The 20,014-nt window shown below is 54.6% G+C and overlaps 1 protein-coding gene across 1 annotated transcript; it reads right to left on the bottom strand.

Moving 5' to 3' along the window:
- Positions 1 to 339: 339 nt before the first annotated feature.
- LOC311611472 (keratin, type I cytoskeletal 14) lies at positions 340 to 4,659 on the bottom strand. Its single transcript, XM_084863709.1, has 8 exons — positions 4,062 to 4,659; positions 2,898 to 2,980; positions 2,175 to 2,331; positions 1,847 to 2,008; positions 1,639 to 1,764; positions 1,326 to 1,546; positions 1,183 to 1,229; positions 340 to 639 (listed from the first exon to the last, which is right to left on the bottom strand). Exons 1-8 carry the CDS (start codon positions 4,575 to 4,577, stop codon positions 542 to 544), a joined length of 1,410 nt encoding a protein of 469 aa, XP_084719835.1. The 5' UTR covers positions 4,578 to 4,659; the 3' UTR covers positions 340 to 541.
- Between the last annotated feature and the right edge of the window lie 15,355 nt (positions 4,660 to 20,014).

The following is a 20,014-nucleotide window of genomic DNA, read 5'->3' as shown; positions in this document are numbered from 1 at the left end:
CTCAAAGAAATCCCTAATGGCAATCCCTAGCACAGTGCCTGACACACCAAAGACACTCAATAGTGTCTGGAGAATGAATGAACAGACGAGTGAACGAGTGACTCAACGAGTGCGTGTGCCTCCATGCCCTAGAGGACACCACACATGACCTGGTACACACTTGCATCTGTACCTTTGGAGATGGTGAAAGCCATGCCGGGACCTGAGCCCAACCCTCTCCCGGGCCCTTTCTCCCAGTCCCAGAGGCTACAGCCAGGTGCTAGGACGAGCTCCAGAGAGAAGCTTCCCCCGCTTTCTCCCACCTCCACTGCTGACAATGACCAGGCAGAGGCGGGAGTTGTGCAACTCAGATAACAAAGCTTTATTGAATGCCAGGAGCGGGCAAGGGTGAGGCAGGGCTCAGGTGTGAAGTGCCTGTGTGTGTGTGTCGGGGGGGGGGGGGGGGAGGGTATTGCAGGAGTGGGGATCCCTCAATGGGATCTGTGTCCACACAGCAGGGGGTGGGGGCGTGCTTCCTAGGCCTGAGCGATGCTGAGCAGCCTCAGTTCTTGGTGCGAAGGACCTGCTCGTGGGTGGACACCACCTTGCCATCGTGCACGTCCACCACCTTGGTGCGGATCTGGCGGCTGGAGGAGGACACTGGGGAACAGGGGAGAGAAGGCGTTAGCAGCGGTGACGAGGCAATGAAGCAATCAGAAGCGGGAAGGCCAAGGAGTTGAGAGGAATCAAATGAGCTGCCTCCCTACTGTCCTGTCTTCCTTCACCGCTCCCGAACTAGCACTGATACAACCAGCATATTTTATTTTTCAGATTAGGGCCTCCAAGGTTAGGAGTAGAGTCTGTGTCCTCAGACAGGAGCCTCCTAAGAACTCAGACGGGACTGGTTCAGTCCAGATGGACCCAAATAGGCACAGATTGGCCCAGGACAGACAGAGCCCTGTAGGGCCCTGTCCATGGTGCTGACCCCTAGGACCATGCTGTCTGCCATAGACTCTGGTTCACAAAAGTAAAATGTGGAAGCCCACCAGCTCTTAGCCCTAAGGAGGATTTAGAGAGTGGTTGATAAGGGATACTTGGTGAGAAAACTCTAGCTCAGCACCCCCTAGAAGCCCATATCCAGCCCCCTGGGCCTACTGGGAGAGCAGCGCTGGTTCTGAGGCTGGATGAGGAGGAAAGTCTTACCATCTCTGGACGAATGAGAGCCAGAGGAGAACTGGGAGGAGGAGAGGCTGTGAAGACAGAAAGGGGCAGGATCGTTAAACACACTGGGGGTGCAGTGAGTGAATCATGAAGGGAGGGACCATGAGGGAGGACTGGGCACTCACTGGGCGTCCTCGCCCTCCAGCAGGCGGCGGTAGGTGGCGATCTCCTGCTCCAGCCGCGTCTTCACGTCCAGCAGGATCTTGTACTCCTGGTTCTGCTGCTCCATCTCGCAGCGCAGCTGGGCCAGCTGCTCCTCCACGCTGCCGATCATCTCCTGGATCTGGGCCAGCTGCATGCAGTAGCGGCCTTTGGTCTCCTCTAAACTGTTCTCCAGGGATGCTTTCTATAAGGGAGGGAAAGAGGATCAAGGATCATGGAGTCGGTCCATCTCTTCCTCCTAGACCTTGGCCCGCCCCAGGCTGGCCGTGCCCCTACCATGCTGAGCTGGGACTGCAGCTCGATCTCCAGGTTCTGCACTGTGCGCCGGAGCTCAGAGATCTCGCTCTTGCTGCTCTGCACCAGCTCGCTGTTGGTGGCCACCTCGCGGTTCAGCTCCTCAGTCTGCAGAAAAGAGCACGTTATTCACCCTGGAAGTCCCCGGGAGGCCGGTATTCTGGGTCCCCTGCACCCGAACGGCACCCACCTTGCTGAAGAACCATTCCTCGGCCTCCTTGCGGTTCTTCTCCGCGATCTTCTCGTACTGGTCGCGCATCTCGTTCAGGATGCGGCTCAGGTCCACACCAGGGGCGGCGTCCATCTCCACGTTGACGTCTCCGCCCACCTGGCCTCGCATGGAGTTCATCTCCTGCACAACCGAAGAACAGTCTCCAATGGGAGCCTCATTCTGGCAGCTGACTGGGGTGTTCCCCAGCCAGAGGCGCTCATGGCCTGAACGTTGCCCTCCACCGACTCAGTTCTATCCCTTCCTTCCCCGTTAATCTTCTAAGCTGGCTTTTCCACTGAGCTCTCACCTCCTCGTGGTTCTTCCTCAGGTAGGCCAGCTCCTCCTTCAGGCTCTCGATCTGCATCTCCAGGTCGGCCCGGGCCAGGGTCAGCTCGTCCAGCACCCGGCGCAGGCCGTTGGTGTCGGCCTCCACACTCATGCGCAGGTTCAGCTCCGTCTCGTACCTGGGATGACCCGAGAGAGAGAAGGCGTGAGACAGCTATCCTGACCACACTGAAGGCTTTGCTCTCTTCCTCCTGCAGCCTCTTCCCATCGTTGGCGCCCTGCGGGGAGTGTAGGGTACCAATCTGGGAAATGGCACGGTTGACACAGTACCCATGGGTTGCTCAGATGCTCATTCCTGGGGTGGGGTGACAGGGAAGAGGGCAGCTTATCATGGTGCCAGGATTCAGGGGAGGGAGATACTTCTAGCTTCACTCAAGGATTGCACACAAGACCTCCAAATGTGACTGCCTCCTAAACTTCAGGGCCGCGTGGGGAAGTGGGGTGTGGCCTCTCCATAAAACTGACTCCCAAACCTGGCTTCGGGTCAGAATCACTCAGGGATCCTGTTAAAATAACTGAATCAGAGCGCCAAGGGTGGGGCCCTCAAGCCTTCTATTTTTATGAGCACCCTAACGGGTTTCCACATGGCCAGCCTGGCGCGCATCGGCTCTGTTCAGGCAACCCTGCTCCAAAAATGCCCCACCCTAGGGAAACGGGCCATTCCGGGCCACCCCTGCCCACTCACTTGGTGCGGAAGTCATCTGCGGCCAGGCGGGCGTTGTCAATCTGCAGGAGGACATTGGCATTGTCCACGGTGGCCGTGAGGATCTGCAAGGCAAAGGGCACAGGGCATTGGTCAAAAGGACATCCCCGGCCAGGCTCCACTGCAGCCAGCACCTGGCCTTCGCTTTCACGCACCACCTCCCACAAGCCTTCGCCACTGCAGCAGCCTGAAGGGTGACCGCTGGGAGGCCAGCTCTGACCCAGGGCTTTGCTGACGCATGGCCAGCAGCGGGGGTGGAAAGTTCCCTGGCCTTCGAGTCAAAAGCGCTTGAGTTCTGATCCTGGTTTTACCACCGACTTGTTGCAAAACCTGAACTGGTTCTCTTCCAGTTCCCTTCCTACAGGTGAGACCCAGTTCTCAGTCTGAGCTCTCTCTGCAACGCCAGCCCTGCCAGGCCCTGCGGGCACATGCATTCCTTTCCCAGCTCACAGAGCAAGGGCCACGGGAAAGCACAGAGAATCAGAAAAGAGGAAGCAGAAGACAAAGATCGGTTGAACCCCGCTTGGCTGGCGTTCCCTCCCTCGTTTTGTGGATTAGGGAAATATTAGGAAAATAATATCCTGGAGGGGAGGGAGGAGGGGGGAGCATGGAGTAGGGGCCCGGAGTCAGATGCCACAAGCCCCCCAGGCTCCTTCCTGCAAAGGGCAGGTAAGGTCAGCTGCCACTGATGGTCTCTGTGGGTTTCCCTGCTCTCCTGGCTGTGGGGTGGGGCTGGCGGATGCCAGGGCTCATGGGCGGCAGCCGCCACAGCCCAGACTAATGAGCTAATGAGCAGTTTGGGCGTCTGACTAGGTCCCGTTACAGCCTCGCTCCTCCCCTGCCCCAGAGAGCAGGTAGCTAGCTGTCTCCTGTGCTGACAGGTGGAGCACCGGCGTTTAGCCTCGGCTCTGCTGTGAATGTGCACTGTGCCCTTGGGCAGGTCAGAGCACCACCCAGACTACCGCTTCCTCCTTGGTCATATAAAGGGTAAGAATTCACCATCTTCCCACCGACCAGCTCTGTGGGGCATCCGGGGCCAGAGGGAGGCATCTGACCCAGGAACCTACAGGTGCCCATGGCCTGAGGCATCTATCGCTCTAGAGTGAGGGAGCTGGAATGGCACCCCCAGCTGCCTGGCCCGCCCACCTTGTTCCTGAGGTCCTCGATAGTCTTGAAGTAGGGGCTGTAGTCCTTGACCTCACTGGGCCGCTGCCTCTGGTACCAGTCCCGGATCTTGACCTCCAGGTCGGCGTTGGCCTCCTCCAGGGCGCGCACCTTGTCCAGGTAGGAGGCCAGGCGGTCGTTGAGGTTCTGCATGGTCACCTTCTCGCTACCCACCAGGAGTCCATCACCACCGCCCATACCAGCACCTATGCCAATACCATAGCCGCCACCATAGCCACTGCCAAGGCCACCACCAAATCCTCCTCCGAAGCCACCGCCCATGCCTCCACCAAAGCTGCTGCTGCTGAAGCCGCCTCCCAGCCCGTAGCCCCCACCGGAGGAGAAGCGGGAGGAGGACATGCCCCCGAAGGCGTTGGAGGCCCGGCAGGACCCGCCGGCCAGGACGGAGGACATGCGGCTGGAGCCGCCGCCAAAGCCACAGCTACCGCCACCCATCATGGAGCTGGAGGAGGAAAACTGGCGGCTGCAGGTGGTCATGGTGCCGAGGAGGGAGGTGAGTGAGCGAGTGAGCGAGTGAGTCGGCAGAGAAGAGAGAGGCGCTCAGGTACGTGGGAGAAGGAAGCAGGTGCTTTATAGCCCTGGGTAGGGGGCGGGCCTGGAACTCTCCATCCCCCTTGGCTTTCACCACCCACAGGCCAGGCCCCTCCCCGCCAGCTCCCTCCTCGCCTCTGCCTTGTCACGTCCATCATATTTTACTGGAAACTCATTGTTTGGGGTGCTTTGGGTTTCTTGTCCCGCCAGGCATGATTCACGCGAGAAGGTGTGGGCCTGCAGGCTACACTTTCCCATCAGGCCCTGGGAGCCGGGGCTCTCGGGAGCCTGCGTGCTGGGCTCCGTCCGGTGGCGGGAGCAGGGCCTCTGCACCATAAACCTGGTGACCTGTCCGATGCCCATGAACTATGCGAGACTCAGACACTCCTCTTCCAGGAAGCCCACCATGCAAAGCAACACTGGCCTCGAAGGACACCAGCACGGCAGGTCACACAGACCCAGAGGCGCCCTCAGCATGGCCATCTGAAGAAAGGAACGAGGAAGTCCTGGGCCCTCCCGGGTCTGACCTGCAGGGTTGTGCCAAGGAGCCTGTCGCATCCCTGAGCCAGGCCCAGACGGTCAGGTGGCTCAGGCTGCCACCCGGACACCCCCTTTATTTATTATTTACTTATTTATTTCTAAAACATATTTTATTTTAAAATATATTGATTTTTTACAGAGAGTAAGAGAGAGAGAGAGAGTTAGAAACATTGATGAGAGAGAAACTTCAATCAGCTGCCTCCTGCACACCCCCCACTGGGGACGTGCCCGAAACCAATGTACATGCCCCTGACCGGAATCGAACCCGGGGACCTCTCAAGTCCACAGGCCGGCCGTCACTCTATCCACTGAGCCAAACCGGTTTCGGCCTGACACCCACTTGAAAGGGAAACCCAGGCAGCTCTCCCCAGCCCTGAGCAAAGGCCGGGAGACCCTCCACAGGCCTGCGGTAGGGGGTGGGGAGGAGGCAAAGGAGAGGGGAGTCCAAAGCTCTAGCTGCTCAGTCCGGCCAGAGGCAGGGGCGTCTCAGGCACAGCCAGACACTTCAGGAAAGAGCACGCAGCCGATGAGTCCTGCCATTTGCTCCTTTACCACCCAGGATCTGACACTTCTTTGGGCCTCAGTTTGCTCATCTGTCAAATGGAAGCCAACACCATCCACCCCGCGTACTGCGAAGCCAGCTCCCAGAATCCAACGCGGCTGCGCATGTGAAAGGGTCTCGTTAGCCGAGTGTGGCGCGAAGCTGGAGAGCTGGGCTGTATCCCAGTCTGGGCTCCAAGGGGGGTGGTGCGCTCAGGCCCCTGGGACAGCCCTGGTGGGAGGGGCTGGCTCAGGTGCCCCTTTTAAAGCTCCCAAGGGTTTATGTTGGGGGGAAGGAGGGAGGGAGTGCAGGTCCTGGGAGTGGGCTGGGGTCCCTGGCTCCTGAGGCCCCATGGTTGCGGGACATTCCAGGGCTCCGTCTTGTTCTGCCCTAAGAGCATGCACAAGGGACCTCAGCTTTCCCACATCTCCCAGAGGACGCCAAAGGCACCCCTCGGGCTGCACCCGCCTTCCCACCAGCCCCTCAGCCCCACAGACCCCGGCGGGCATGTGGGGAGGAATGTGGTCGTGTCTGGGGCTGCCTGACACGGCCCATCTCCCCAGACAGGCCCCAACAGCCCCCGCTGGAGGCTCTTCTGAAGATCAACTGCTCCCGAAAGAGAAGAGAGAGCCTCCGGCTCCCCCAACCCTCCCTGCCATCAAAGCGGATGGAGGGAGCCGCCCCCTCCCGCCCCCTCACCCCCCACCCCTCGCCCCGCCACCTGGCTCGGGAGCTCAGGAGACAAAGCTGAGACAAACACTGGAGGCCTTGGGCTCCCTAAATCTGCAGGCAGAGCACTCACAAGGATGTGAGTAAACCAGGGCCCCACCCTGCCAGACACTCCTAATCTCCTTCCCCGGGAGGGGCGCGCCCCAGCCCAGCCCTGTAATTCCCCAGCCAGAGGCAGCGGCACTTTGGCGGAGAGACAGGCTTTTAGGAGGGAGAGATGGATGCTCTTAGGAGGCCCGTTGGCTGTGGGTTGGGGGTGGCGGGTGCTCACCAGAGAGCAATGCGGCATCCAGAGGGACCCTGGGAGCCGAAGGGGGTGCAGAGCCCACCGCCTGCCTCCCTCCACTGCAGGGACCCCCAGAGAGGCCCCCCCAGAGCGAGGGACACAGGAAGAGGCCTCCTGCAGTCATGGAACCCAAAACAGGCCTCCGAAGGGGGATACCAAAAGGGAAAGAGGGTAGGGACCCAGTGACACATAAATAACCCCATGCACCGTCTAAGGAGAGACCTTTGCCAGCTTCCCTCCCCCACAGACCCTGGGACCCTGCTGTGGAATGCAAGTCTGATCCCCCGGCCCTCCCCACCACCTTCTGGATTAGAACCCAGACTCACATCCTGAGGCCAAGCCCCCTCCCTGCAGACATGGACGGAGGCGCCAATGGCCCAGCCTCGGGCTTGGGACGTTTTGAGGAGAGGCAGCTCTCTGGGACAGCTGGGGTTCATGGAATGGGGCGGGAGGGAGGGGAGGGGGTGTCTGTGGGAGCCTGGAGTAGCCCCCAGTGCCGCACTACTGGGCAGGCTTTGTGTGGGTGCCTTTACCTGACCCTCCTCCTGCCGCCTGGGAAGGAGGGGTAATGCAGGAGCCTGGGGCGGTGCCTCTTGTGGTCGATGAGTCTCCCCGCACCAGCCTGTGGGGGGGACCCAGGCCAATCCAAACAGATGAAGGGCCTGCACTGTGTGCTGAGGGCCAGGCAGGGAGCCAGGGGGAGGGATCCTGAGGAGGAACAGCCTGGCCTGAGGAGGGAGCTAGCTACAGCCGGTGGCTTGGAGCCCAGGCTAAGGGAAGAGACTGCCCCTGCCCTGAGCGAGCCCTCCCCCCTTCCCCCTCCTGAGAGGGACCAGAGGATGCGCATCAGAATCACTCAGGACGGCGGTCTGCAAACTCATCAGTCCACAGGGCCAAGTATCAACAGCACAATGATGGACATGTCTTTGGAGGGCCACATTTTTTAGACGCAAGCTTCTTCTAATGCCACTTCTTCAACACAGACTCTCCCAGGCCGTGGTATTTTGTGGAAGAGCCACACTCAGGGGGCCAAAGGGCCGCGTGTGGCTCGTGAGCCGCAGTTTGCCGACCACTGACTTAAGACATGAAGAGACACAAGGAAAGCAATGCCTGCGTTCTGGAACTGCCGTAACAAAGGACCACTCGCCTGGTGGTTTAGAACGAGAGGAAGTCCTTCGCTCACAGGTCCGGGGGCCGGAAGTCCCACCTCGAGGTGTGGGCAGGCCGCTCCCCTGAAGGCGCTGGGGGCGATGCCTCCTCCTCTCTGGGTAGCTGGTGGCTCCTTGCCTCCCATGCTGTGCGGCAGCGCCCCTCCCATCTCTGCCTCCAGCTCCACGCGGCCTTCATCTCTGTCCCTCTGTGTTCTCCTCTGCGTCTGATAAGGACACACATAGGATTGAATGCCCACCCCAATCCAGTACGATCTCATCTCAGTTCTCACCACACTTACAGCGGCAAAGACCTGTGTTCAAATAAGATCAAGTTCTGAGCTTCCAGGCGGTCATGCATTTAAGGGGGAGACTATTTTACCCACTACCTCACCTATCAGACTGGCAGCTGTTCATGTTGCAGAGGCAGTGGTGAGAAAATCGGTAAAGAGACAGCTGTGCACCCTGGCCAGTTTGCCTCAGTGGATAGAGCATCAGTCTGGGCACATGTCTGGGTGGTGGGCTCACTCCCCAGTAGGGGGCATGCAGGAGATAGCCAATCCATGAGAAATTCCCTCTCATCATTGATGTTTCTCTCTCTCTCTCTCTCTCTCTCTCTCTCTCTCTCTCTCTCTCTCTCTCATTCCCTTTCTCTCTGAAACCAATAAAAAAAAAACATTTTTAAAGAGAGAGAGATGGTTATGCTAAGAGATGAGCAGGGCCAATCTGGGAGGTTTCTGGGAGCAGCTTTTTTTAAAAAAATTTAATATATTTTTTAATTGGTTTCAGAGAAAAACGAGAGGGAGAGAGAGAGAGATAGAAGCATCAATAATGAGAGAGAATTTCTCGTGGATTGGCTGCCTCCTGCATGATCCCCACTTGGGATGGAGCCCACAACCAGGGTCAGGCTAGGAGCAGCCTTTAGCCTCTCGTGTTCATCCCTCTCCCACCAAGCCCTCGCTGTGTGTAGCCAGGTCTCCTGCCCAGGGGGCTGTCACTCATAGAGACAGTATGTTGGGCCTCAGCCTCTGTCACCAGAAAGACAGGACCAGCACGGGGCAGGAGCAGGCTGGCAGGCGGACTGCAGGCTCAGGAGGCAAGCAGGAGCCTGGAGCACCTCCTCAAGACGCTGATCCCCTTTTCCCCAGAGAGCTCTGCCACCCCCTGCTTTCCCAGGCCGGCCAGCCCATTCGGGCCAAGAGAGAGCCTGGCTGACACAACCGATAGGCTGAGCCCAGTGTTTCAGCATCCCCTCGCCTTGTCCAAGCCTGCCAGCTGTGAGCGCTGACAGGACAGACCGACCACCCCGCCTTATAGATGCAAAAGGTTCAGAGGTCAAGGAAACCTCCCAAGTCCACAGCAAGGGAGCTGTCAGCCAGGACCCAATCCCCACTCTGCCTGTGGCAGGGCTCGCTTTCCAGTGCCAAGTCCCCTCCTTGTGAGGGGGTCCCCAAAACTCAGAGCCAACAAGGGCCTTCATGGTCATCTAGAGTCTAGACCTAGTCTCTGAGCTTTACAGATTAGGAGGCTGAGGCCCCGGTAGGGGAAGGGTCACATCCAAAGTCACAGAGCAGAGCCTGCCTGGAAAGAGCAAAATCTGTAACACATGCCGCCTAGAAATGTGAGCTGGGCAGGGCGGGAACAGGTGGGGTCAAAAGAGCCAGGTGTCCTTGTGAGAGCCTGTGCCCCGGAATCACACTCCGGTTGTTAAGAACTTGAACGGTCAGATGGCCAAGGGCAAGCAACAGGTGGGTCCACTCACCGTCTATCAGCTCCCTGTTCAGGCTCCAGCTCTCCAGCCACATACCCACAATGCCCACTGCAAGCCGAGCTCCCTCCCCAATGGCCCAGTCCATCGCTGACCCCCATGTCCCCACCCATCTCAGGCCTCTGCCTGCATTTCCACTTCTGTCCTTTCTTTCTGTCGAAATGCCCCCTGCTCTTTAAGGCTAGACCTCAGTTCAACACACAAATTTAAGATGATTTCTGGCCCAGCGGGCATGGCTCGGGGTGGAGCATCGAGCTAGGAACCAGGAGGTCAAGATTTGGTTCCTGGGCAGGGCACATGCCTGGGGTGTGAGCTCAACCCCCAGTAGGGGGCGTGCAGAAGGCAGCAGATCACTGATTCTCTCAATGATTCTCTCTCATGACTGATGTGTCTATCTCTCCTTCCCTCTCCCTTCCTCTCTGCAATCATTTTTTTTTTAACAAAAGATATGATTTCTGCAGACTGTGTGGCATAAAGTAGATGCTCAATGAAGGACAAAAGAAAGGGAGGATGAGGAGCGGGTAGAAAGAGAGGAAAGGGAAGTTGGTAAGGGAATATGATGAATGGATGATGATGGATGGATGGATGGATGGATGAATAACTAGAAAAATGGAGGATGGATGGTGGGTGGGTAGGCCCGTGGGCAGGTGGGTGAATGATGAATGGAACCCAGGGAAAGAGCGGGCATTCCACCCATCCCAGCGTGGACAAGCATCTCAGAGGAGCTTTTCACTGAACAGATGCTAAGCAAGCAAAGAAAGTGAGGACGGCCATCCCACTTGCCCAAAGACCCACTGGTCTGAGGGCAACCGCAGCCTGAAGTATCACTGACCCATCGCCGAGCCCAGCGCTGGAGCCTGCATCGGCCTGACGGAGCTGAGAGCAGAGGCCGGTGACCAAGGTCTGCTGAGGAGCTCAGACTTCTTCCTGACAACACTGAGGGGCACTGAGCGGGGCCCGCGCAGGGGAGGAACATTGCCAGGTGTGCTTTACAAAGGCCTCTTGGCATCCGGGGACACATTCTTTGACAGAGGGGCAGAAAAGCAAAAACTAGGAAGATGCTACCTGGCCATTGTCCAGGTAAGGGGTGGTGCTGGCTCAGACCTCTCCTCTCCTGGAAGTCCCACCCCACCCCTCAGATCACCTGGCTTTCCTCTTCGCCCTCCCGCTGCCTCCGTGGTCTGTGCCGCCCCCCAAAGCTTACTAAGGTGTTCTGGGGGCCACAGAACGCCTCTCTTCCAGTCGGTGCTGCTCAGCATGTTAATTTCCTGTAATTGCTCTAATCTGATGGAGGAGACACAGCCCTCGGAGATGATTATTCTGAAGTGGGAGGGCCGATGAGCCCAGAGCTTTCTCTGCTCCACGGGCCGGGCCCAGGGGAGCACGGAGCCGAAGAGCCACCAGGTGGGGTGGGTATCACGCGAAAGGCTTCTTGGAAAGGCTGCGTTTGACTCAGGTTTTCGGAGAAGGAAGAGCCCTGGGTGGGTGGAGTATTCCCAGGCAGGGGCGTGGCTGTGGGAACTCGGGGAAGTAGGCAGCTGGGAGGCAGAACGGCTGTGTCAGGATCCTGCACTGCAGGGGCCTTGGGTCCAAGGAGAAGGGAAGATGGGAGAGGGATCCTGGGGAGCTCCAGAGAGAGAAGGCGTGATGCTCACCATCAGAGGGTGGGGAGCAGATGCAGCGTCATGCAGGTCACCCCCCACCCCCCGCCCCCGCCTTCTCCCCAGGCTGACATGTGTGGGATCCAGGAAGCAACAGGGCCTCCCAAGTCAGTCAGGGGGCTCAGTCTGGGCTCTCCACCCCCAGCCATGTGACCTTGGCCCACTCAGAGGGCTCAGTCTGTCTCCCGTCCAATGGGATTCTGGGCAGGGGCCAGTAAATCATGGCTGTGGCCAGCACGGTGCTGGACAGAGTCAGTGTTTGAAAACATCTCCCTTCAATGAACCCCTAGGTGCTTGCCCCGGGGAGAGGGGGGCAGGGGGGAGCGCCATCGGAGAACAGGTATCGGAGTCATACAGAGACAAAGAACAAAGAGGATCCAGGAAAGTGCGGGGGCGTGGGAGAGACAAGAGGAGGAGGAGGCTGGAGCAGCTGCTGAGGCCAGCGGGGCCCGGTGATGAGCTGGCGAGTCAGAGGGCCTGGCCAGGGCGGAGCCCACGGGAACGGGCAGGCCCAGAGCCCTGCTGGGGCAGAGTCAGCAGGACAGTGAGGGTGTGAGGGACAAGGCACGGCAGCTGCCAGCAGGACCCCCGCGCTGAGCTGGGGCCAGCACTGCCTCCCCTGGTCTGGGTGGGGAGATGGAGAAGCCCAGCTCCGGGCCCAATGAGGTCCAGAGGCCAGAGGAAGCCTCGCCCCCACTCAGCATCACCAGGTCCTGGCTCTTCTCCTCCCAGCCCAGGCTGTGCAACCAGGCAACAGTGGTGTGCGCATGCGCGTGCGCGCACGCGCACACACACACACACACACACACACACACACACACACACAACTAGGCTTTGCTCTTCCTCCTTCTTCCATACGACTTGAACCATGTCTGTAGGACTCCCTGAACTCATCCTTTGGCCTCATGGCCAGAGAAGATCAGACCAAATTTTGAAAAGCCCTAGGAGCCTAACTGGCGTGCCTCAGTGTACCAGGAGGTCACTCCTGGTCAGGGCACTTGGTTGGGTTGTGGGCTTGATTCCATTCTCTGTCATCATTGATGTTTATCTCTCCCTTCAATATATATATATAAAAGAAAGAAAGAAAGAAAGAAAGAAAGAGAGAGAGAGAGAGAGAGAGAGAGAGAGAGAGAGAAAGGAAGAAAGAGAGAGAGAAAGAAAGAGAATAAGAGAGAAAGGGAGAAAGGGAGAAAGAAAGAAAGAAAGAAAGAAAGAAAGAAAGAAAGAAAGAAAGAAAGAAAGAAAGAAAGAAAAAGAAAGAAAGAAAGGAAGGAAGGAAGGAAGGAAGGAAGGAAGGAAGGAAGGAAGGAAGGAAGGAAGAAAGAAAGAAAGAAAGAAAGAAAGAAAGAAAGAAAGAAAGAAAGAAAGAAAGAAAAAGTCCCAAGCAAGATCTCTGTGTGAGCTGGTGTCACCAGTGGCTGGATTCATATGACTAACCCTGCAGACATATGTGGCTGCCACCCGACCCCCATGACCAAGGATAAAGGGGCTGATATCAGAAGAAGGTGGGGCACAGATCTGGCCCCAACAGCCACCCCAAAATGTGTCTACTGCAAAAGGGAGGTGGCGGTAACACGGGAAGTGGCTGCTAATACCTGACATCCAGCTCTGGGTTTCCTGGCAGCCAAGGCAAAAAGGGAAACAATGATGGAAGAGGAAACTCCCACTCACTAATAAAGAGTCTGAACTCTAGCATCTGAAGGACACTGAGAGCTCCCGTTTCCTGAGCTCTGCTCTGGCAGGCACTGTCCTAGGCACTGCCTCTGAGGCCTGATTTTGTCCCTTGGGCAAGGTGCTACCTTCTATGTTAGAGACATAAGGGCAGCAGCATTCCCCTGGGCCTCCCTCTCCCAGGGCTGACCCCCTCCCAGCTGCCACTGGATGTGTGGGTGTCCATAAAGCTGAGGCCCCTACCCCTGGCGGCGTCACAGCCCGCCTCCTGGACCCACCAAGCTCCAGCCACTTCTCCTGGGCACCCAATGGCCAGATTTCCAACGGTCAGCACCGGAGACACTTGCCCGAGGGCCTCTAGCCATTACAGCCCATGCTGCCTGTGCAGGAGGCAGGCTGGAATGCTAGGAAGTTAGCGCCAACCCTGCCTGAGAGGCACCCTGATCTGGGACTGATGGGATCAGGGGACAAAAGCCCCAGCTCCCTCATCTTTGAGGAAGAGTTCTGGGTGCATATTCTACCCTGTCTCCCGGGGTCCTACGGCAGGATGAAGCTACAGCTGTCCACAGTGTTCACGTGCTTGATAACACACCTGTCAGTAGCCCTTCCCTCCCTCCCCCTCTCACCTACCTGCTCCCTAATTGTGTTCCCGAGACACCACCCAAAACACTTCTTTTTTTTTTTTTTCAAAAACACTTTTTGCTCTTGGGTTTTTGTCTGAGAGTCTAATTCTGGAACCCACACTGAGGCACATGAGCTATTATTATTATTATTATTATTATTATTACTTCCATTTATTTTGGAAAGGGAGAGAGACATGGAAACAGCAATGATGAGAGAGAATCACTGATCAGCAGCCTCCTGTACGCCCCACACTGGGGATCGAGCCCACAACCCGGGCATGTGTCCTGACCAGGAATTGAACCATGACTTCCTGGTTCATAGGTCAATGCTCAACCACTGAGCCACACCAGCTGGGCAGACATGACACACTTTTAAGATTAAGCTGTGTTATTTTGAATATGTTTTTCTTAAAACCGGTGTCACAGGATCTCACTCATAGGTGGAAATCTAAGTAGCAAAATACGCTGATGATTAAAGTGGATCCAGAGACATGGAAGCATGAAACAGAGTGGGAAATCTCGAAGGGAAGGTGGGGGAGGAACCAAAGACCTGGTATGCGTGTATGCATGGCCCATGGGCACGGACCATAGAATGCTGACGGCCTGGGGTGGGGGCAGGGATGGGATACAAGGGGTTAATGGGGGGAGAAGGGGACATATGTGATACTTTAAAGAATTACTAAAAATAAATAAATGGAGCCCTCAAGACAGACAGGAAAAAAAAAATCAATGAATATTTTTTTCTTAAAACGTTGCAGTCTAGGCTTTCTTAAATCTAGACCAGTGGTTGGCAAACTTCAGCTTGCGAGCCACGTGCAACTCTTTGGCCCCTTGAGCGTGGCTTTTCCACAAAATATTATACCACGGCCTGGGAGAGTCTATTTTGAAGAAGTGGCGTTAGAAGAAATTTGTCAATCAGTCAAGCCCCGATTTGTAGCACTTACCACTTCCATGATGTAGACACCCCACTGCCTTTCTCCGAGAGGAGGAGGAAGAGGAGGGCAGGCATCAGCCAGGATGGGGCTGTCAGCGGGGGTGCTTGGGTTTTGTAGCACAGCCCACCCTGCACCCACCACAGGCACCTCTGGGAGAAGGAGAACGAACAGGGCCGTTCCCTGCCTCCATGCTGGAAGGCAGTGTCTCCTTTAAGACCAGGGCAGCCCCTGATTGGTCACTGTCTCCCCCACCCTGCTCCCACCCCAAACCCAGCACACCTGGCCCAGAGCAGCCTCGAAGTGGGCACAGCTGAGTTCCCTAGACTCCTGCGAGAACGCGCCTTCTCTGTGACCAGAGCAAGTCAAACCAGGCCAGGGATCTGACCCGCAGGGGTGTTCTGACACCTCACCTGCCAGTCCTGTGCCCTCGGGCAAGCCGCTCAACCTCCCCGAGCCTGAGATCCTCACCTGTGAAATGGGAGGGTGCGGTGTGGGGAGACAGGTGGGAGTCTCGGCAGAGAGCCAGCTCAGCTGCGCCAGGCCAGAAACACAGCTGCAAGAATCAAATGAGGTCGCCCAGGCCAGGCTGCTGTGAAGACTGTCCACGGGAGAGGGAAAGAGTGAGCACACACTTACTGGGTGCCTGCTGTATACATTTTACCTCCTTTAATGCTCACAGGAGCCTCTCAGGTAGATACTAGCAGCCAACATTTACAGACTGAAATGCAGAGAGATGAAGAGATGGGCCCAAAGCCGTGCTCAGAGTTCAACACCAGGGTGGCCTCTTGCCTCCCGATGCTATTTCGCACTCCTTCTGCAAGGGACTGTGATCCTGCTTTAGCTTTAGTTCTTCTGCATATCACTGTACAGTGCTGATGGGCGGTCACTGGAATGTTTTTCCGTTTTCAGTCCCGTATGAATAATGGCACTTACCGTGTTTCCCCAAAATAAGACATCCTCCGAAAATAAGACCTAGCGCATGGAAAGATAAGACATCCCCTGAAAATAAGACCTAGCACAACTTTGGGAGAAAAAATTAATATAAGACACTGTCTTACTTTTGGGGAAACAGGGTACGTCCCTTTATGCCAGTCTTTTATTTCTTTGAAATTATTCATGTAACCCCGAAGCCCCTATGCCTTTGAAACTCACCTTTGCTATGAACTCACAGGTCACAGGGCCAGAGAAGAACCTGGGAGAGGGAAAACCCAGGGGGACTGAACAATGGGTGGATATTTTTATTTTTTCCGTTTCCATTTATGTTATCACACTCTTCACGTGGCAGATAAAAACTGGAAGGACCAAAACATACATGTTTTATGGGAAACAATACCATGATCATGGGGAAGACAGATGCTGGGATCCCAGCAATGTGTGTGCAGGGAGCCACGTCCGAAATGGACTCCCCTAAATAGCCATCTATGCTTTAACCCTCCCTCAGTCTGCTCAAAGCCCTGTAGGAGTCCTGGACCAGTGGGGGAAGAGAGAGTACAAAGCTACATCAGCCCGTGGTGGGGACCTCACCCTCGATCTGGTAGGCCCGCCTGATAAAGAGCTGCAGGTGCTCGGAGCCTCAGCCCTCACAGACCGGACTCTGTCCCTCCACTGCTCTCTCTCCCACAAAAGCTCCTCAGTACTACCCCCAGAGGCACATGGAATCCAAAGAAGCCTGTTCTCAAGAAGTCTGCTTCTGAGAAGGCTTTGATAAGACCAGCAACAACAGCAGCTTCTACACCAAACCCCTGGTTTGACTCCACCAATGTGTATGGGTGTCCCTTCGGGGCTGGCTGCTGCCTATGGGCTGTGGGCTGTGCGGACAAGCAAAACAGAAGGCGTCATTCCTGTTTGTTTCAGGGTGTCATCAAAAGGCTTTACACAAGCAACCGACCCAGACCCACCTCAGCGGGAAGGCAAACAAGAAATCCCTTATCTCGGAGACAGGGAGGCATGCTATGCTTTTTATAGCTCCCAAGAACAATGGGCCCAAAGAAAGCAGAAGCTTACGAGCTTAGCTCTAATGCATTTACATCAGCAGATATACTTTATAGGCTATCATTAATTCTCACTCCGGCCATTGTTTCAAGCACTTTACGCAGTTATCTGAAACAATATTTCACAAACGTTGACATTAAGTCAAGCATAAGGAATCTGAGGGTGTGTTCGAAGTAGACAGGTTACAAGCAACATTCGAGAGCCACTCAACCTCCTCGCCTCAGCAGCCATGAGAAAATTGCAGCCTGGTTTGGGACTTAAATCTTGGTTTGAGGAATCCAGGCATCAAGGCATTTCTGGATAGACAAGCTGGTTCCCTTATTAAAGGGGAAACTCACATTTCTGTTTTGAGGTTGTACTTCTTCAAAGGGGTTTATGGTGTGTTTTTGTTGTTGTTGTTTGTTTATTTATTTGTTTAATATATTTTTCTTGATTTCAGAGAGGAAGGGAGGGAAAGGAGAGATAAAAACATCAATAATGAGAGAGAATCACTGATCAGCTTCCTCCTGCACACCCCCAGTGAAGATCAAACCTGCAACCTGGGCATGTGCCCTGACCAGGAACCAAATTTTGACCTCCTGGTTCACAGGTTGATGCTCAACCACTGAGCCATGCTGCCCGGGCCAAAAAGTTTATGATTTGTCTCTACAGGATACAGCAGAGAAAATGGAGGAACGGAAATCATCAAATAAATTATTCAAGAAAATCTCCCAGAACTGAAAAGCATGGGTTTCCACATTGAAAGATTCTGCCAAGTGCCCAATCCTACAGGTGAAGATGCAACATGTGACATTTCAGCCTACTGGAAAGAAAGGGAAAAACCCAAAAGTTCTGGGGAAAGGGATAGGAATAGGATCGTATGAAGAATCTATAATCAAAATAGCATTAGACTTAACAGCAACACTATTGAGATGCCAGGAAATAGTGTAACAATACCTTCCAAATACTGAGGGAAAATTATTTCCAGACTAGAATTCCATACCCTGCCCAACTATCAGTCAAGAGTGAGGGTAGTGAAGGTTGATTAACCATATTTTCAGACATAAAAGTGCTATGAATCCTTTCTCAGAAAATACTAGAAAATGCGCTTCACTAACATGAAGGGGAGAAAAGAAAAGGAATACATGGGATCCAGAAAACAAGGAATGCAACACAGAAAGAAGAGACCCCCAGATGACGGGGAAGAGATATTCCAGGGTGACAGCAGGCCTAGCGAGGAATCAGACAGACCAAACCAGGGGGACAGAGGGCTCCAGGAGGGTCATCTTTGAAAAGATGAAGTTGATGGAATAGGCAGTGTTCAACATATGAAGAGGAGATTCATACTTCCAACATTGAATGAGAGAATAAGTTAGTGATAGGTACATAGAAAACCTAAACAAATTGAAGAAGAGATATTTATTACAAAGAAATTTAATATAGTATAAAATATGATTTGACTGTGACTAGTATTTAAATAGTCATAATAATGGAAACATTAAACATTTATCTAGTGATTTTCAATCTATTGAAATGGATATATTGAGAAGATGGGGGGAAAAGGAAAGTGAGGAAGAAGTGGGATGGGACAATGTTGTATATGAGAGCTTAGTAAGTCCCCATCCTTCATAGCAATAAGTCAAGCATTAAACATTAAAACTTTTTTTAAAAAAATCAAGAAATAGTAGTATAAGCCTGTTGTCTAAAAATAAGGAGGGTTGAGCATCATCCTGTGCACCTAAAGGTTGCCGCTTCGATTCTCAGTCAGGGCACATACCTGGATTGTGGGTTTGATTCCTGGTTGGGTATTTATGGAAGGCAACCAGTTGATATCTCTCTCTCTCTCTCTCTCTCTCTCTCTCTCTCTCTCTCTCTCTTTCTCTCTCTCCACCCCTTCTCTCTAAGCATGTCCTCGAGTTAGAATTAAAAAGCAATCATAATAAAATAAAATAAATAAGAAGGCAAATGCCAAAAGTAGCAGCTAAGAAAGTGGGAGGTGGGAATGCAGGTATGTGTCACAAACTGGGATGGCTCTCCCTCGCCCTTTTTTTTTTTTTTGGGGGGGGGGGATGGCTCTTTCTCATAAAGGTTTTATTATGTCATACACACTTAATTTTGATTTGTTTTGATTAAAAATTTTAAAAGATGGAAGGCATCCATGGCAAGTGAGAGGTGTGGGGCAATGCCATTAGTCAGGTATGGCTGACTCACAAGCACAGGGCAGGGAAGGGCGGAGCGGAAGCAAAGTGGGTAGTGAAGGAAGGGCCAAGCATCGGAGGGGAAAAGGAACATCATGAGGGGTGAGGCAGAGGCATCCGGATCACATCCTTGTTCTTCATCTTGACCACATTCTTATAGGAAGGTCATTGGGCAGAAATGGGGGTGAGAGAGATGGACAGCAAGGGGCCCTGGTGAGCAGGCTGTGGCCAGTTCTAGGGAGAGAGGAGGCAGGTCTGAATGGGGCAGTGGTTTGGGGAACAAAGAGGAGGTATTTCTCAGGGAGCTCATTAGCACAAAATGTACAGGCTGAGGGGGGGGGGAGGAGTTGACAGGGGTTAGGAGGAGGAGCAGGTGGGGAGGAGAAAGGCTCTAACCATGGGCACCGACTAGCTCCAAGGCAGTCTCACCCTTCCACTGTCCAACAGAAAAATCATTGTGTGCTGTTATGCTCAGATTTCGTGATCCCCAAAGACCACCAGGGATCCGAGTCTGATGCAAAAGCAAAAGAGTCCTTTATTCAGGCTAGCCCGAGCTCACCCCCCACATACCAATGCAGCGGCAAGGTGGAGGAAGAGAGCGGGTTTCTCTAGAACAAATAATTTATAGGGGTGGTGAGGTCACTGCTTTGGCTGACTTCAATTGGTTGGGTGAGGGCTGGGGTCCAGTTACATAGTGACATAGTTATACAAAATAGAGGAGGTAGCACAAGATGGAGTCAGGAGTTAACCCTGTCCTGCTCTCTCGGTGCAGAGGTGAGGAGACAAGGGATCAAAGCTAAGAGCTCAAGCGTTGAGTCTGTGGGTTAAAATAGCGAAGGTGGCAGGGTGGCACAGAAGAAAGGCACACTGAGCTGGGCCCTCAGAAGCCGGGGCGATGATGATCTGTGGGATCGTCTTCCCTGGGGCCATCCTGCTACCTTAATTGCCTATTTTGTAATGTTCTGTATTGTGTTCGAATCCCTCAAAGGTCTTGGAAAAACCGTCATGGCATGCTCATGGCAGCCAGACAGACCTGGCCGGGAACCTCCGTGGTGTTCAGCATGACTTCATGCAAGTGGCTTAACTTCCCTGAATCCCAGGGTTGTGTCTGTGACCACACCCAGGTCACAGAGTTGCTAGGAGGTCTCAGGGAAGAACCTCTGTCAGATGCCTCCCAGGATGTCTGTTGGTGTGCGGGAGCTCCTTCCCACCCTGTCTCTCCCCTCCCCTCCCACCAGGGCATGGAGGTCTTCCGCAACGACCCTGCAAACTCCTCCGAGCTTCGCTCTTTCTCGTATCCCTCAGACTGAGG

This window comes from Pipistrellus hanaki (genome assembly GCF_964339955.1).
Source record: "Pipistrellus hanaki genome assembly, chromosome: 16".
In the NCBI taxonomy this organism is placed as follows: Eukaryota; Metazoa; Chordata; class Mammalia; order Chiroptera; family Vespertilionidae; genus Pipistrellus; species Pipistrellus hanaki.
This window is presented reverse-complemented; position numbering and strand designations above follow the sequence as displayed.

Coding starts and splice junctions, on each gene's coding strand:
- LOC311611472 (XM_084863709.1), bottom strand. CDS start 4,577: ATGACCACCTGCAGCCGCCAGTTTTCCTCCTCCAGCTCCATGATGGGT. Junction 1,765..1,846: donor AGGAATGGTTCTTCAGCAAG/GTGGGTGCCGTT, acceptor TCTTTTCTGCAG/ACTGAGGAGCTGAACCGCGA. Junction 1,230..1,325: donor CTGGAGGGCGAGGACGCCCA/GTGAGTGCCCAG, acceptor CTGTCTTCACAG/CCTCTCCTCCTCCCAGTTCT.